The 18,737-nt window shown below is 45.2% G+C and overlaps 1 protein-coding gene across 2 annotated transcripts in view; it reads right to left on the bottom strand.

Moving 5' to 3' along the window:
• Window positions 1–18,737, bottom strand: part of fancm (FA complementation group M) — a 50,087-nt gene that overhangs the window by 7,279 nt on the left and 24,071 nt on the right. For both annotated transcript variants that reach the window (XM_035417874.1, XM_035417885.1), the window contains exons 5-15: window positions 14,401–14,532; window positions 13,950–14,082; window positions 13,393–13,485; window positions 13,196–13,288; window positions 12,370–12,572; window positions 10,598–10,804; window positions 10,019–10,247; window positions 9,152–9,303; window positions 8,458–8,616; window positions 1,351–3,136; window positions 51–136 (exon numbers count right to left, since the gene is read on the bottom strand). In XM_035417874.1, the coding sequence (XP_035273765.1) occupies window positions 51–136; window positions 1,351–3,136; window positions 8,458–8,616; window positions 9,152–9,303; window positions 10,019–10,247; window positions 10,598–10,804; window positions 12,370–12,572; window positions 13,196–13,288; window positions 13,393–13,485; window positions 13,950–14,082; window positions 14,401–14,532 (3,273 nt within the window). The remainder of the gene's footprint in view (window positions 1–50; window positions 137–1,350; window positions 3,137–8,457; window positions 8,617–9,151; window positions 9,304–10,018; window positions 10,248–10,597; window positions 10,805–12,369; window positions 12,573–13,195; window positions 13,289–13,392; window positions 13,486–13,949; window positions 14,083–14,400; window positions 14,533–18,737) is intronic.

The raw sequence follows: 18,737 nt of genomic DNA, 5'->3' as shown, positions 1-18,737 counted from the left end.
AATCCATTTGTTACTGGGTAGTGCGGGAGGAGCTACTCTGAAGGGCTCACCGCTGGGGAAGTGAGAGGGTTGTTCTTCCTTCGTCCTCCTCTCCTTCGCACCGCCATCTCCTCCTCACTGTCACTGCAGCCAAGCCCTGTAGGAGCCATAACGCATATGTACACAGATAAATCCACACAAATGCACACATATATATACACAAATATATCCACACACACATGCATCCACATATATACACAATATAAATATATATACACATACGTACCCACATATATACATGAATACAACCACATATACACACAAATACAACCACACACATGCACCCAAATATATACACAAATACAACCACACGTGCACCCACATACATACATAAATACAACCCCACGCACACATATATACATAAAAACAACCACACACCCACATGCATACACAAACGCATACACAAGTGCATGTACGCGTACACACACGAATGCCCACAGGCACACGTGCACAAAAAAAGCACACGTGTCCATGCATGCACATACGCACAAATCAAAAACAAAGATTGAGAATGAGATTCTGTATTGCTATGTATGAGGCACCCACTTGGGTAAATAAATGTTTGTCTGTCAGAACCAAAGGACTTAAAATGCATTCGCCATTTAAGAGGGGAGGACAACACAGGCTGAAAGACCAGTCTTCAAATAGACAAGGTCACTGCACTGGCTGTCAAAACTCAATCAGCTGAATAGGCTGTCACAAACTGAATCTGCAGAATAGATGTGGAATAAGCTCTTTGTGAAGAAGGCATTAGGGCCCTGGATCTTTCCTCATTATCCATGGGGTGACTTGTGTACCCTCAGTGACAGCTCTAGTTTTCGGGAAATGAACGCGACTCAGATGCCGATGACTCAGAAGCACAATCATTAATTGAATGCTCTGTGACTGATACACTGGGAGGTTCAATGAGAGTCTTGTGTGAAACTGGAAGAGATAAGAATGCCTGGAGGCATCAGCAGTTTATATCCCAGGTCTTTCTTTTATTCTGTGGGGTCCAAAACATTTTGCCATTTCTGATTTCTGTTGACCATCTGTATAGTGTCACACGGTCCAATAAAATGAAGTGGAGTGGCAGGTTGCGTGCAGATGTGCGTGCAGCTATGCGTGTGTGTTTGGGAGAGGGGGTGTATGTGTCATTTACAAATTTCACATCAACATAAAAAATAGAATAATGCATCACCTACATAATTGTGTTCAATAGGCTTAATTTAATTAGGTGTGTTGTGTAGTGAGGCATCTTATTTATGTAATACAAATGAACTAACCAGTCTCAGGCTTACAAGGCTGTGGGATTAGGGATTTTCCACTTACCTGCGGGAGGGTTCAGGGGCACATTTTCACGGGGAGAATTGTCAATCTGCAGCAGAGACCGCCTGGCGGAAACCTGAGCTCTTGAGGTCTGGCCCTCAGAAGTGGCTCCGCAGTGTTTCCTTGAAGGCAGCCTTGGGTGTCCAGCAGCCCCTGATGGTGAGGGTGAAGTAATGCCATCAGATGTAGTGGGCCAGCGAGATGCACCATGGAATCTCTGGATAGTGGGGGACATCATCTCCAACCCCTTGGTGTTCAGAGGTAAGCAGTCCCTTCTTCCTGTGTTAACGACTAGAGGGGTGGAGACACATCCCCGGTGGTGATCCCTAGAATACACCGATGAGGGGAAGCTGTCCTGTGGCAGGGCCAGACTGGGGCCCTCAGTCGTCTTTTGGGTCAGAGCAACAGAGTGGTGGAACACCTCTTCTGTCCCAGCCGCTGTTCTGGGCTCTTCCTCCTCTTCAGAGTCCTCAAGGGAGTACCCCAGGTCAAAATTTACAGAGAAGAGCTCCGGGGAGCAGTCAAAGTTCCCAGTGTTCTCCAAGGTTCTTTGAGCTGCTCCAGGAGAAGCAAGATGAGAATGCTTCAATGCTCCCTTATCTGCAACCTCTCCATTTCTTTCAGATCTGGTATTTTTCACTTCCTCTGAAGGCTCCTCAAGAGTCTGCTTCTGTGTCTGACTGCTAGGAAAATCTGGCATGTTGACATGGAGGAAGTCGTCGTCGTCGTCATCTCCAAACAGGTCAATGCTCTCATCCAGCACTGCATCTGCCGGGACAGAGGTGCCTGGGTCCCCGATCCCTTTGTCTAAAGGAGGCCGAGGGGACAATCCCTTGGGTGCAAATGCGGCAGCCCCTCTCGGAAGCGCTTCTGCATCCTCAACGTCATCAAAAACTTCATCCCATCCAGGACTACTAGGGCCATTGCTGACCGGTGCAGCGGGACCATCACCAGACACTGACTTCATTTTTGCAGGAAAGCCCGGAGGCAGGTCGGGTGAAACCGAATCACTAAGTTTCTCTTCCTCTTCTACTTCCAGACAGAAATTCACCTGAAACATATCTCCCCACTCTCCAGGTTCAGGATGAGCCTGTCCGTCCTTAAGCTTGGGTTTGGGGTCCAACAAACCATCCAGGTTGGAGTCAGAAAGTGGAGGCCTGGACAAGAAGTCCTTCACATTGGCAAGAAGGGCTCTCACCTTCTCTTGGGTCCCTGGGAGGTCCTGCAGTTTGGGGCAGGCATCCCACTGGGGCAAATAAAACATACTGCTAAGCTCCAGGCAGTGCTCCTCTGGCAGGCTGCTGTAGCCAGCATCTGTACTGAATGGGCCCAAGAAACTGGGCTCTCCTGAGCAATGGCTGGCTGGAGAGTGGGGATCAGCCAAAGACTTGACCTCCTCCTCTTCACTGTCCTCAGAGATTACAATGCAACCATCCAAGTCCATGTCAAAGTCTACAGCTGGGACTGTTTTATCCGATTCGTGGACTGGACTGACAGCATGATCTGTGTGACCTCCACCATCCTTCTCTAAAGGGGTTTTCTCCTTTATTGATGTCCATGGAAGCTCTGGGCTCACAACTGGAGTCTGTAATTTAGAGGCCTTCCCTCCGGGGACAACAAAGTCCGTGTCCACATCTTCTATGGGGGACGACTTCCTCTTGCAGCCGGCAAGAGTGGCTCTGAGCTCCTTTGAATTGGGGTCCATATCTTGCTGGAACACTCCTCTGTAGCCGACGACGTCCTCTTTGTGGAGGAAGGTCATCAGCTCCGCCTCGTAAGCACAGCTTCCCTGCCAGGCAACATCAGTTAGATCAATCAATGATGCTGCTTGGGGGAGAGGAAAATGCAGGCTAGCACAGTTCAATATGAGGGCACCCCGCCGTAACTACACGTTAATATTTAAACAGAACTGTTCAGAGAGCTGTGCACAGCTCATTTCATCAGGTGTCAAACAAATGGACCCAACGACATCAGAGGTTTAAGTACATCGTTTGTTTCATTTGCTGTGAAATGGGATCACTGCAGTTGAACAAAAGAGCTAAACATGACAAATGTTGTAATCATTAACTTCTTCGTCAATAGTAATGAATACACCAATAAACAGATACAATGGTGTTTCCTTAATGATATCGGATTTGTGTGCATTGGGAAATGTATTGTGACCAGGATGCACACTGCATCGTGAGGCACTTGACAATTTCCAGTGCTAGCGCACACATGCTAATGATTTTATATTGCACAAACACTGGTCACAAGCGAAGCCACATGCTTTGTGAGTACTGGCTGAAGAGCCCCGGAGCTGTGGATGATGATTCCTGAGAGTGCTGCTGGGCGAGAGTAGGGAAGAGTATCGGCAGCTAATAATAGAAAGAGGCTAAGAGGTCAGATGGAAATGGCAGCCCTGTGGAAAAGCCACCTCCCACTGACTGGCCTGATACAGTCCGTCTGCCTACATCGCCACATCTTACGCTACCAGTGGGACGTGGTCTCAGGATAGGTACGTGATGCCCTGCAGCTCCATGGGGAAGCCAGGGAGGGGGGAGTCAAAGGGCTAATGCTGTTCTGTAATAGGGAGCTCCAGAGCTCTACGGAGTCCAGGAGGCAAAGGGAAAAGCACACCTGTTGCGGGGAGTGGGGTGGGGAAGGAATAACAGTAATATCTGAGATTATGACAGGATAAGTGATCAAATAGAAGACAAAAATGTTTGTAAAGGGAAAATTCACTGCAAAAAAAATGTTGAACTCAAAATGCAGAGCAGCAAATGAAGGACTTCTCTGGGTATCATTTCAAAATGGCTTAGTTTTTCATTTGCTTTCTAAAAGGCCGTGGCCTTCATACATAAAGACAATGGATTGATGCGCTGTGAGCCTGCTGGCTCAAAGACTCCTTTCTAAAAGGGTGCTAACTGTTCTTGGTCTCCAGGGATGTTGTTGTCATGGTAATTGATTTGAATTCAACCAAATGGAAATGGCAGCCTTGGTTTCAAATCAACCAAACAGTTCAATTCAACTCAACTGCTGTGCTCTACCAACCATCCTGCATCAGAGCACCTGCATAATAATCAAAAACGGATGAATCCTAGCAGACTGCAGAATCAGCTCTGCTCCTACTGTCTCACTCATCATTAGGATGTTACTCTCTTCTTGAGTGATTTTTAAAAAAGGGTCAGTAAGACTTAAATGCCCTATATCATTACGTGTATCAAATTTTCAAAAAGACCTTTCCATATATGGCAGCAAAATCATTTCCAGGGACCTCTTTTGGCATTACATACTCTGGTGAGTACCTCACCGTAACGATTTTGTTTCCTGACCTTAGAGTATGATATTCCAGACAGAACCTTTAACTTCTACATGGACTATTCATCAAACAAGTGAATTCCAGGAAGGGGCAAACACTTCCTAATATTCACTCATGTTTGCAAGATTCATTTAGAGGTTTGGTGAAGTTTTGACAGCAATATCATGCCGTTAAATTCCCTCATGCCTGCACTGGAATACATCTAAACTTACAATCTGAAGTGTTGCATACCCCAGATGATTCAGTAATATCAGACTGAAAGCCCTATGTTTGCTCCCTCTTCATTTCCTGTCTCAGAGAATGGACGTACAACACTCTCATATTAAATTGCATCTCCTCTCTCTTCTATCTGTTCATCGCATTCCATGAAAACATTTGTGCTGAGCGCCAACCTGTCCAGTGACCTGTGATAACCGGTGAGAGTAAGAATGAGCTCCCCCTTCTCCAGTGCTTTGTGCAGTAAGTTGTGCTCTAAGGGCACAATCCACAGTACAGGGATTCATGGACCAAAGGGTAAATCAATGGAAAGGGAAATTTTAACATGGGCTGTTAAATGAGCAGCTGGGAGTAGAAGAAGAAAAAAAAATCTGCCGATATTCCACTCTCAACAGTCATCAACTGAATCTGTGCCACATCTGCACAGACAAAAATATTGCTATTGAAATATTTCTGAATGTTTAGCTGCCTATTACATGCACTGAAAAATTAAATCAGCGGTCTATGAGAGATGGTGGGAAAAAAACAAGAAAAAAAGCTCAGCCTTTGTTTAGTGACAGGCGTCTGCTCCACTCCTCATTTCTACTGTTGGTTTGAGTATTGAGGTCAAAGACGGCTAACCTAGTTACAGCTTCTTGTGGTTATACAACTATTCTGTGAACCGTTACGTAACCAGGCGAAGAGTCTGCCTGCCTCACGTCTCTGTCATAAAGGGTGGGGGAGAAGAGAAATCTTAATTATATGCACCTGCAAGCTTCATAATGAAACAGGTTATAATTATACCCTCACATTAATTAACTGCTTTTTAATCAACCTGGCATAATTCTTAAGGTGGCTCAACCTTGCAAGTAAAGTGTTGAGTTAAAGGTAAAAAACAGGATGTTTCACGATGTAGGCGATGTGTTTCACGATGTAGGCCATGTAGCTAAGCCCTTTACCGAGTAAGTTGAGAGTCAGCCAATCTGAAACAAAGGGAGGGGTGGTAGCCAAATTAACAAAAATACAGATAAATAGCTCACAAAAGTTTGTTCTACAAAAGCCTCTTTGCGAGATTATGAAAAGTGCCATAAGCTGTGTACTAAAAGTACACTTATTTGTGTACTAAAAGTGGATTTATAAAATAAGGGTAAACTTGGTGGGGAAGGTTCATTTAGTGTAAAATATGTTAAAAAAAAATTTTTTTTAAGTGCCTGGAGCTCATTCTTTTTTCTTTTTTTTTCTTTTTTAGCCGGTTGTGTGCAACCGAGTTGCCCCGCAGGTTTTCAGGAATGAGATTTATCAAGCTCAAATTCAGAACTGTGACTTCTCAAGGTGACTGCGCAACACCTCCTTGATAGGGTGGATTTCTGCTATTAAAAGTACAGGATGGTTTACAGAAGTGAGCCCCTTATCAGACCCCCAAAGGAAATCAGACTGTTTACTGAGCTGACAGGGAGTCAGCAAGTGTGATAAAGAGACAGAGCTCAGTTGCATGTGGAACTTCGATGGACAAGTGGAGTAAAAAGCCAAGGGGAATTCCAGCCTTTCACTTCACAGACAACTGAATCAGTAGAGAAGTTAATACTGGAGAATAGCGGCAAGAAAAAATAGAAATCTCAGACAGAACTAGACATTCCATTTTTGTTCCTAAGCAGATACACAGCTACAGAGGCTCATCAAACACAATCAAATGAGTTCTTCATAATGCCCATTTCATCAGGGGAGCTACAGCTGGAGCGCTTCTGGGTGAGAGGTACCGCCTGGAACAGCCGCCTCCATCCGTGTGAAATCTCCATCCCTCTCAGAGTAGCCTCAGCAGAATTCCGTTCCTAATTACTTAATATCCTAATTCCAGTCTCAGCCCTGAAGGAGGCCTCTTATCCACACGAAAGAGGTTGTTTTGAGTTATTAATCAGGGTATTTAGCAACAGTGAACCAGAACATTTGAGAATAAATGCCATTGCTTTCCCAAACAAAATCTGGATTTGTCTAATAGGCCGAGCACATAAGAAGAAACAGACCTGCTTGTTTTGAGTTTTGCATCCACTGTGCATCCCCCCCGTTCACATTGACACATGTAGCAGGTCTAAACCTTTGATCACTTAAATTTGATACAAGGCAGAGGCTTTCTTGCAATCAAGTTACACAAACAACACAAAAGCTGCTCTGGTCAATCTCCTTGGCAACAGAGAGCCATTTATCAAAACAATTGGTGCCATGTTGTTTCTGGGCAAATTTTGTTTCAGATAATGGGGTCTCATGAAATACAAAAGAGCCACTTATGTACGCCTGCCGTAAGCACACGTCATCCATCTATGGTCAAATGCGCCATGACCCATTACAAATAACTCTTCTGTAAGAAGGCTTTCCATCTATGGGCAATTGCCATGGTTACGCGTTTTAACAGGCTCTTCCTATAGAAGCTTTAAGTTACAGGCTAACCTTTTGAACGTGCGGCGGGTAAATAACCACGAAATGAGAACCAACGGAAGGTTGCACTACACTTTGAATTACACTTTTTTTCTGAAAATAGAGCTGGCTTGGTTTACACAATGTAAAATGTTCTAGCTGTATGTGTATACATTATGTCGGTGTGTATACGTGTGTGTGGATGTGCGTATTAAATAGACAGCCAATAGAAATCGCACATTTTTTGGGATTTCTGAAAGGAGTACAGCAAGACTATTTGGGGTGCCATTGTTAAATGTATGGACACTAGATTTCTCATTAATAAAATATGGTACAAAAATATCTGACAATCATTATTACCGTCATTATTATATCAACAACAATATAACGATGTTGCCAGCATAATGTACGGTTAAAAAATGACTTAAAAGGCACCTACAGGGCCAAAAATGCTTCTTTGTGGACAATATCTGGAAAATCTGACAGGTCAAGGGAAATTTTTGTCCAAATTAACATGGAATATTCCAACAGGAATTGATTTGTGTTAAAATAGCGATAATGTAACTTCAAATATGCTGTGATGAAAACTATCCTGACGAAAAATCAAACCTTAAAAATGCAGCTATTTAACTACTTGTGCAAAATTAGATACTAGATATCACAATTTTAGATACCAACTTGATGAACCCATTTAGCTGCAATACAAACAATATCTGATGGCTCATGATCGCAATGGTTCATTTCAATCAGTTTGCTTTTGATACATATTTCTAACTATGCTTTGAGAAATTATGTCCAAGATTATAGAGAGTTTTATAATATAAATTACCTGTATGTCATGGTGTGTGTTTCCATGTCTCAAATTTAAGGCGTTTGGACTTTAGCCATTTTGGCTATTAAAGAGGCTTGGTGTAGTGACCAGGTGCGAGGCAAGAAGATTTATTTATTTTTAGTCAACATCTATTTACTCTCAATCTTCAAGAAACAGAATGTGTTGAGTCTTTGAAGAAGGTGTGCGCTGTGTAGGACAGTCGAAGAACTTCCAGGTGTGTTATGACATCCAAAAAATGTGAGCGTGTTATGACATCCAAAAAATGAATGTCCATAAATGTCACAAAGCTAGGGTGTGTGTAGAGGGGGTTATAACAGAGAGGTAGGTACGATTAGGTCTGTAAGCACATATGAATCCAGAGCAGAGCCCTCACCTCCTCCTCCTCCCTCATGCCATCGATGAGCTCCATGATGTGGATGAAGTGCTGGCAGCGGTCTGAATGGTTGACCCGGTATGTGGGGAAGGGCCGGTTCTGCCAGTACCTCCACTCCCACAGGGACAGCTCCCGAGACTGGGCCTCGCTTCCTTGTTCCTGCAGGCCGGTACAGAAACCAAGGATATACAAAAGACTGGAAAATTGCTTGTGTGTTGCCTTTGCATAAAGGTGGGGATAAAAGCAATCTGAACAACTATTGCCTAATTCTCAATTGCCCTGCCCAGCTAAAATAATTGCCTTTCGGTCTGATCTCAAGTGTGTAGTGGGAGATGCACCATCTGGGTTTTTACATTTCTCAAAAGGTGTTCCTCAAGAGTCAATACTGGGTCCATTTTCCTAGATTTGTATTATCATTTAATTATTTAGGAGAGATTTCTATAGGTTAAATTTAACATATTATACAATGATATAGCTGGATATTTTACAGAAGCACTGAGGTTAATTGTTCTCCTCCAGATTAGTGTTACTACTATAGCATCCCAGGATTCAAAACATTAACTACAAGTGCCCTGCTATTCCAATAACTGACAAATATGAATTCATCATCTTGAACACAGATGGTAGCAAAATGGTCCATTTGCAGAGTTAGTGTAGACAATTTTTTGACACGAGGACGGGAAAGTTCTCTCACCTCAGGCAGAGCATCATTTGGTAGTGACAGGAAGTGGGAGTGGCCCAGCACTGGCTGTGGCTCGTCCACCCCTAGTTGCAAGGTGGAAGACCACAGGGAGAATTCTTTGGGTGTAAGGAATCCATCTTCTCGAATGTTTTCGCAATAACCCCCTGCAAGAAAGCCACCCAAATGTTTTGACAGTCTGCAATGTATAGGAGTACCGTACTAATTACACTGGAGAAATCTACTACTGTGTGAATTTAAAGTGATTGTAAACAAGAAACAGTTCAAATAAAAAATGTATGGTTATTTTAACTGAAATCAGTTAAAATAACCATAAATTATCACAGAGGGATGTATCCACTACATATCCACTAAATATCTATTCAATGTAATGCAAAAAAACTGTTATAACACACTTCAAGTCAGACATTAAATCTGTATTGAAAAAAACATCAGGATTTTATGGCCATTGTTAGGACCGCCCCACCACCCCACCTCCCCACTCAGCTCCTTCCAAAACATACAACCCACAAGTAAATAGAAACATGTGGCTAGCATAGCTACATCTATCTATCGAGAATGGCAAAGGGCTTCATGGCTGTGAGTACCATGAAACTGACCGTAAACGTATCAGATAACAAAACAAAGAAATTCAGATCGCTACAAATACCTAGCTAGCATAATAGCTACCTAGCATAACAGACTAATTTTCTTTAATGAGCCGGTGTATCTGATATATATATCAGCTAAATGGGAAGCTGATAGGGGATGTTCAAGGCCATTGGGAAAAAGAGCTAGGAATCAATCTCACACGCATATCTCAGACTCTTCTTAGCTGTGCTCTTACTCAAGCTGTAGATGAGGGGCTAAACAGTGACTCACTGATGAGAAAGCATTCCTGGCCTTCAGCGATGGACCTACGGCCATTGGAAGAGCGTCGCCCAGTCTCCCGGCGCTCATACTGCCCGCAGGTGATGAACATCTTGTGCAGGGTGGGGTTCACCCCGTCTGGAAGCATACGGGGGCTGTGGGGGAACATGCAGAAGCTGTGCTTCTTCCCCATGATGGACTTGTACACGCTCCGCTTATTCATCTGGCTCTGGTTGTAGGTCTGACAGACAAAGGAAAATCGCTCAGCAAAGGGAAATCCCACTTCAGCACAATTTCACCACTGCTCATATCTTCATACACCCACAAGAGAGCTAAGAAAGGTGCCCTGAACTGTGATGGAAAATACATGACAATACCGTAAATTTACCTATGAGGGTTCAAGGCAAATCTTTCCTGCAACTTTAAATGGTACATGAAACCGATAAAGCTCAAGACCGTTGTTACATAATTTCTGCGACTAATAAAACGCCTCTAATGGGAAGGATTTTATGAGGAAGGAAACAAAACAGACTGGAAACAGGTCAGGGGAAAACAAAATGAAAGGAGCGCCGGCGGGGGAGGGGCCCTCACCCTCTCCTCGCCTCCCTCGGCCAGGATGACCACGATGCGGCCCTGCCGGTGCCGGCCCGTTCGGCCCATGCGCTGCACCAGCCGGATCGGGCTCTTCTGGGCGTCGAAGCACACGATGAGGTCCACGTCGCCGATGTCTAGCCCCTCCTCGCCCACGCACGTGGACACCAGCGTGTTGAAGCCGCCCTCCCGGAAACGGCGCACCACCTGGCGGGCAGACGGCGCGGGGCGATTACTCACCTGCTCGCGCAGGCACACTGGTGCAGTCGTGCACACGTGCATATACTTATTCACTGCTCATTCTTCTGCACTCCTCACCCCGTTCAGAGCTCTTCTCCGCAACCCTCGTATTGCTACCTCACAGTTTTGTTTTTTCATTCCCAAAATGTATACATTTGATTTGCCTTCCTTTATGTAAAGCATTGTCAATGCTTTTCGAGACTTTATATGTTAATGAACCATCTTTTCTCTCATCTTGATGGCAAAAACCAATTGTGACTTTAGCCCATAGGTCTATAAAGCAAGCACCTGGTTTGTTTTCCATATCAGCGTTTTCCTAATGAAACAGCCATGTTATAACTACTGAAAACTATACCAGTTGTCTGTGTAAAAGAATTAGGGTGGCTGGCATCTTAATGGTATCCAGATGTTGCAAAGAAAATTCTTTGTAAGTTTGGGCACGTGGCTTTCCATTGCTGCATGGATTTACTGTCAATGGGCAGTGAACTAAATGCTCCAGAAACAGGTCATTTAGGGGATAGGGGAGTATGTAAAAAAAAAAAAAAAAGGGAGCCGGATCTCCAGAAACAGGGCAGGAGATCATTGAACTGCTGGGCTCTTCTGCTACCAAGCTCCCTGGATTCCAGGGCTTCCCATAAAAATATATTACATTTGCATATTCATGGTAAGATCTCATCAAATAATGCATCTTATGTGAGATGTGCAGACGCTTCCCTCATGTCACTCTACTCAGTGTCTCCAAGGACACAGAAATGAAGAAAGATTTCTAAATTAAGCCATTCCTTTGGCATAACAGCTCAATAATTCAAGACTCTCTTTTTACATGCTTGAAAAGATGAGAATTTGTGGCCTGGAGCTATGAAAAAACATAACCCATGACTCACTACCTAAACAAGGCTCACAAACACAAAAATCAAAGCACAGAACAGAGAAAAAAACAAATATAAAATAACCCAATTTCTGAAACGTTCCGTGGATGAACCACAGATCCACCCAGGATCAGTCATTTATAATGCTTCTGTTCTGCAGCCTCTCAAGCTCATTTGGGTACCTGCCATGAACAGGACATGGGTAGCATGGCTGCCCACAGAGATGCCTGCCTCAGGCCCTGGCACACTGAACCAACCCAGTCTCACCAAAGGGATAGTCACAAGACAGCCTCCTGGTCCCCTGACAGATTGGCAGAACCCGCAAAGGCATATGGGTGAACAGTCAGAACAATGTGCCTATTCAGATGAACCCATCAACAGCCACTCAAAAATAACTGGAGAAGAATGCATGGAAGAGAACCTTTTAAAATGATAAGCAACACAAGCTTTAATTTGTGGACTAGATGCAGCAGTGATTTTCCATTTTTGCCCAAGCAATAAAATCACTAATTCTAATGAACAGGCAGTTCAACTGAATGAGTTGTTACATCCTTCGATCAACCTCATTGATATATGCCAGCCTACTCAGCTCAGATGCTCACAAGCCAGAGCAATGCACACATAGGGCTAGTCTAGGGGTGTTGAGAGTTTTTGGGAAGGCACCTCCAGCTGCTCTTTCTGGGTGAACCCGCGCGCTCCCTTCCCGGCCGAGGCTTGCCCCATGAAGGTCATGACCCGGATCAGCGGGAGGTGGCGACTCAGCATGGCGGCAATCTCCTGCACGCTCTCTCGGAAGGAGGAGAAGATCATCACACGAGTGCTGGCGCACTTGGCCCCGCCTTCTGAGCTGGACCCCTCCCTTGGACCTATCGAATAAGAGAACGAGGGATCGTACGCAAGCAGGAAATCAAGACTGACACCCTTATGTGCCCCCACTAGCATCCACATAGGTGAGTCACACTGAACACTGCACTGAGATTAGCCACTGGTGGAGGAGAGAAATCATATTACTTTCTGGCTGTCGTACTTGAACACTTGCTTACATTTCATGCAAACAGAGCATTCTACACACATTCTTTAGAGTGACTTATCATACCTTAGATACATCATGCCATTAGAATTCACAGTTCTTAAAGAAAATTAGCTTTTTATTTGATCAGATACCTAATCATAACCTCAGCGTGTCTGTCTCAGGCCGCAACCCTAACTGAAAATACAGACCATGCTGTCACCCGCAAGTCCTGCCCCAATGCTGTATTCTACAGAGCACCAGATACTATCGCGGCCATTTAATTCCTTTTCATACAGTACGTTGATAGAAAGATGAACGAGATTTATAACGGAGCCGTCCAATTTGCAAGTTGAAAACCACTGCTCTGGGCTATTATTAAGCTTCAAACGGATCACCGCTAACGCCTGCTCCCGATCGTTGCCGGTCACCGGGTGAGTGTCCTTCTGCTGCCCTTAACTTCGGCACCGCTGCACGTACCCGAGGCGTCGGCCCACGTCCGGAAGTGCTGCACCACCACCTCTTCCAGCTTCGGCAGCTTGGGGTGGCTGTAAACGAAGGGTTCCTCTGGCCCTGCAGGGGAGGATGAGCACGGGACAGCAGGCTTGAGCGCAGGCGTTCGGCTACGAGCGGCAACCGTAAAGCTCAGCACGCAGGCTGGGGCGAAGGCATTCTACCTGCGCTGGGCTTCGCAAACAGGGCCTCCATCTCCCGGTACAGGTCCATGAATTCCGCAGCGCGCTGCAGCTCGCTCCTGGCCCGAGCCATCTCTGCAGAAAAAACAGGTCAAAGGTCACAGTCACACGAGGATGCTGGGAATAGCTGGCTAAAGGCCTAGAGCATACTGGAATGCAAATCTGGAAGGATGGTCCCGAAAAGCGAAGACACGACCGCTTTCTGCAAAGTTCCTCTTTGGTAGATCTTGGCATGAGGGACATTCTGTAAAGCTCTTTGGTCTAGGAGCAGATGTGGGTAAGAATGAAAAGTCCCCTCTTTGCAGCCAGAAAGGTAGACTGGTTCAGTGAGAACATCGCTGTTGCAAACAGGTACACTGTGTATCGTGTGGATTTGCCATTCAGAGGCCTTTATCAGGTAGACTAACTGTGCTTAAATCTCACACTGGCACTGCAGACAAATTTTAATCCTCTTTCCAATGCAACATACAGCAGCTGAAACCCACAGGCTAGTGCTCCCTCCACACTGGATGGGATGAGGTAAGGGCTACGTCTCCCACCTTTAGTGCCGTCCATGATGCCCTGCACGAAAAGGAAGAGGGATCGCAGGCCCATCTTTAGCAGGAGCTCGTATCCGTGGTACAGGCTGATACACAAGGCGAAGTCCCCTTCTAGCACCCCCTGCTGGGCTCCCTGTGAACAGCGGACACAACGAGCATGTTGCATCAGCCCAGTGCAAACCAAACAAAAGACCTTATTTTGGTCTCCTCGGTTGGGTTACTTCGGTTTCATGACAGACCACAGCAACTGCATATGAAAATTGCACACACATCTCAGTACTCAGTGAACTGAATTATTATTTGGAAAAAGTAACTCATGCCACAGTATGGCCTGAATAAGAAATGTAAAGCAAATGGTACTGGATGCAACTGGATATGTTCTCGGGGACTGTGTCCGTTTTACTCTATGAGGACGGCTCTGTGGCACTTTGCGTGGAAGCTAATGCCGTACCGCGACGCGAGGGGGTGGGTTGTTGCGGAACTGGTCCCGGGCCAGGATGAGCTGATACTTGGTGAGGTTGCGCAGGTCCCGATGAGACAAAACTCCCATCAGGGTCAGGCGGCCAGTGAACTTCTCCAAGACCTGAAGAGGAACGAGGGGCGAGGGAGAAGAGGGCGCAAACCATGATTGATTTCAGCCAGAATCGTTTTCATAGCTTTTTTGCACTCAAATGCCTGTCTGAGTTTTCCCTCTTCCTGTTCATTAGAGGATAAATGTACAGTTTAGACCCCCTGTATGCTGCCTGTATTACATTCCTGGTCTTTTTAGTCACTCAGAGGGAGAGCCAAGTTCCATGCTGTGCTACTCCGCGGAACATCTTACAAAAATATCTTTTTACAAAAGCAATGAATCACCCTTTGAGCTGAAACTGCTGCATTGCTTTTAAGAATGACTGCAGTGTCGATTCACAGTACAGAGAACATCACTTAGGCCCTTTTGGTATTGAGTCTCATAAGAAGTTGTTTTCCATAAGGCAATGTGTCCTGAGAACCTGCCTGTGGTTTTGTAGCTAAGTGTTTGCCATGTCGCAAAACCCATAATTTCAGTAGCAAAAATGAGATCTAGGAAGTCTTTCAGCAAACTTTGCTCTTGGGCACATAGAACATAAGACAGAGAATGGCAAAAGTTTAACAGTAGCAAAAGCCGCTAATGCGGCCAATTGATTAATCTTCAGACATCAAACGAGACTGCTGAGCAGAACACTTGTGACGGCAGGCCAGTAAGACATCGGGGTTTCCAGGCAACCAGTTACCGGTTGATTCTTCCCCCGCCTCCTCTCCTCTAAGCACAGACTGGATCATATGTACAATCACCTGACTCTTTAGGTGGGTGTTAATTTCGCTTCTGTTCACATTTTGACATCATGCTGCACATCGATGGTTAAATTTGGAACTATTCCTAACTACATAGTGAATACAATTCCAAAAATGAGGGTTACAATCTGGTCACGCATCCACCAGCTTATTGAAAGCCATAAATCACCCAATTCCATTAACAGCTTGCTCACTAAAACTCCATGCACAAGTAGGTGAAGAACATTGTCCACAAAGGATCCAGAGGAAGCCGTAATGCAATAACACAAAGGTACAGACAGAATTTTGCCATTGCGAGAGTTTAACAATATCTTTAATTTCACCTGTAATAATACGATTGCAGGCGAAACTGATGTCAAATCTTACTTATTAAAACAAGAATGATCTTCGCTATGTCTTCTTAAACAGAATAGACAAAGCACCAGAAATAACCACTTAAACATGTAAAACGAAAGCAGACAACAAGCAAAATGCTATGATATGCAAATTCAGAATAATAATCCTAGATCTGATGAAACTCTGCGATCTGAAAATTTTAAGCCCTCATAGGGGTCTTTGCCAGCCTGTTCCGAGTCAGGCAGAGGCTTGCTAATACTGCTGAAGAGAAACCATCATGGGCGAGTGGGTGCTGAGTACATAGGAAGTCATGTTCCATCAGCTGTTATTTTGGCTGACTGTTCCACAGGGCAACATCTTTGAGAATCAGGGCACCGCGGACCAGCTGGGCCAGACGGGATTTTCTACAAAGCGTTATGTAAGGGGATTATGGGGATGAAATTAAATGCCCCCCCCCGCTCCACAGCTCTCTTTGATGCGCCGTCTGCTGCCAACCCCGACTAACCCCGCCAACCTCTCGGCCTTAGCCAAGGTGACGGGGTCTTTGTTCTTCTCCAGCTCTTTGCTCCCACGTATGGGATACACAAGGGGAACTATCCTTAAATCCCACAGGCGGTATGCAGGCACTGGGGAACGAAGTAGCTTTTGCACATTGAGCTTTTCGGTTTTAAAGGGCGCTTTCTTCTTCCCCTGCCAGCTTCTTTATTTTATACACAGTGATCACATGGAAAATACTGCTGAGGCAAAGGGAGAGGAGGCTATGAATGAAAGCGCGTGCAGAATGTGTGTGTGTGTGTGTGTGAGTGCGTGTGTGAGTGCGTGCGTGAGCGTGCGTGCGTGTGAGTGCGTGCGTGAGCGTGCGTGCGTGTGCGTGTCTCTGTGTCCGCTCTGACTTCATGCCCATGACAACACAGCCTCCATCCATGCGTTTCTGCAGCCTGCAGGAAGGAGCAGATGTTTAGCGTGGGCGTAGCGAAAACGATTAAGGCGACAACCGACTGCACTGTTGACAAACAGTCTTCCACACGACGAGGAACACTGTAAACACCAACAGAGAGAGGGTTTCAGACTGATGCCCGTTTATGCCCAGTCAGGCTAAGACATTTCACTGGGCACTCAGCTCTCAAAGCTCAGGCTTGTTTGAGGATTCCAGGGACCTTTTCGGATAACTGTCCTGTCTGCCCTGCAGAGACAGATTGATGTGGAGAGGAGAGATTAGAGATTTAATGGGTTTGGCATGGATTTAGATCCTGGAAAGGGTGCGGAGCCTTTGAATTAGGCACGCTATCAGAATATTCCAGAAAACGGGTGGCATGTCAGACACAAGCAGTGCGGGCTGCTGGGTGGCTCATCCAGTTAATGTGCAGCTCTAGTGGATGAATGGGTCACCACATGTCAGGACCAAATCCCGACCTTGCCGGTACTGACTGTAGCTGGCAGCCCGGCAGAGTGACACATTGGCTGGACCTCAAACGGAAGGCAACAGCTTTAGACGGCTATTTCATTATTTTCACTATATCTCACAAAGGAGCTGAGAGTGATCCTGCTTAGTTTGCACTGTCATCAGAAGTCCCTTTTGCTGATCAGATACACACAAACACAGAGCAAGACCCTTTTGCTGCTCAGGTACACATAAATACAGAGAAAAGCCCCCAGCCTGATCAGATACACACAAACCCAGAGCAAGGCCCTCAGGCTGATCAGAGATGCACACAAACGCAGATCATAAACACATCCCCAGGCCGTCAACATGTCAGCTAGAGCATGACCCAACCTGTCCAATAAGCAGGGCTGTGAACAACCTTTCCTTAGCACAGTCTCTCAACAGCGACCGAAGATTCATCAAGCAACATCTTTTCATCTCAGTGCTCTTGCACCGCAAAAATAAAACAAAACAATTGTGCAAAACATATTTATGAGCCATGTGACTACTGTCTTGAAACAGTTTTTGAAATGGTTTAGACTCACGAATGAATGAGCTCATTCTTACAGAAATTCCTTTAACATTACAGCATATTTTGGTTTTGTGAAAATAGAAGAGAAGATAGTTTGTAAAGGACACTGCAGAGGTCCCATAGATATGACTGTGCTTAGCGGCTTCAGTGCCTCTGACATTACAAAACCGAAAATGAATCCTGGATGCATACTAATTTGCATGCCTACGGCCATTTCCACTATGGTGTGTTTGTGTTTGAGTGCGCGTGTATATACATGTGTTTGTTCTGTGTGTGTGTGTGTAACCCCTCAGATACACCAAACAGCGGAAATATCAGAGTGGCAAGGGAATGCATGTAGTCTTCCCCGGTGCTACTGGAACAGGATTAATATAATGTTAATTCATTTAATTTAATCTTGGGTATCTGACTCCAAAATAATGTTTTAACCTTTCCTCTTTGCTAACAGTTACGCATAGATGGAGACTGCAAGTGATCCACCAGTAGCGCGGCTCTATACAGATTGCTATCCATCTTGGTAGACACGGATGTGCCTCTGGCACGTGTAGCCTGCATAAATACAATGGTCTATCTTGGTACGGCAGTAGTGTATAGCCGAGTGACTAGGGGGTGCAGAGTTCTATGTTCATGTCAGGACTCTAAAACTGCTAGGTGTGCAGCGGTAACAGTAAAAAAGGAATGCCAGGTTAAAGTAAATGCAGTTCATTTTACAGTATGTTCAAGGATGGCAATATACAATGGCGGAAAAGTGTGTGTGTGTGCGTAGAGAGATGGCTATATGCGAATGCTCACAGGAGGTCGTATTGAGGAGTCTCCCCGAACCATTGCACTTCTCCCCCCCATACACCCAAAGATCAAAGTCAAACTCCAAGTCATTAAATAAGGACACAATCTAAACGAAACAGTACAGCAACGATCCTGCTTGCATTATCTCTGCAAGCGTACCACACCAGGTTAACCTTTATAGCTGAGACACCGACGTGTTCCCCATAACACTGGCTTTCCAACAATACAGAACATGATTACACTGTATTATAGAGAACCTACGGTTTGCATAATGGTGATCCAGTAGGATGTTTTGCAGCAGAGCATTGTCTCTTAATCACCCCTGCTGACGCCCTGTCAACACAGTAAACATAGTCTGTTTTCCATTGGGGGTCAGATGTGGGGCATACTCCTCTAA

This window comes from Anguilla anguilla, chromosome 1 (assembly GCF_013347855.1).
Source record: "Anguilla anguilla isolate fAngAng1 chromosome 1, fAngAng1.pri, whole genome shotgun sequence".
Taxonomy (NCBI): Eukaryota; Metazoa; Chordata; class Actinopteri; order Anguilliformes; family Anguillidae; genus Anguilla; species Anguilla anguilla.
This window is presented reverse-complemented; position numbering and strand designations above follow the sequence as displayed.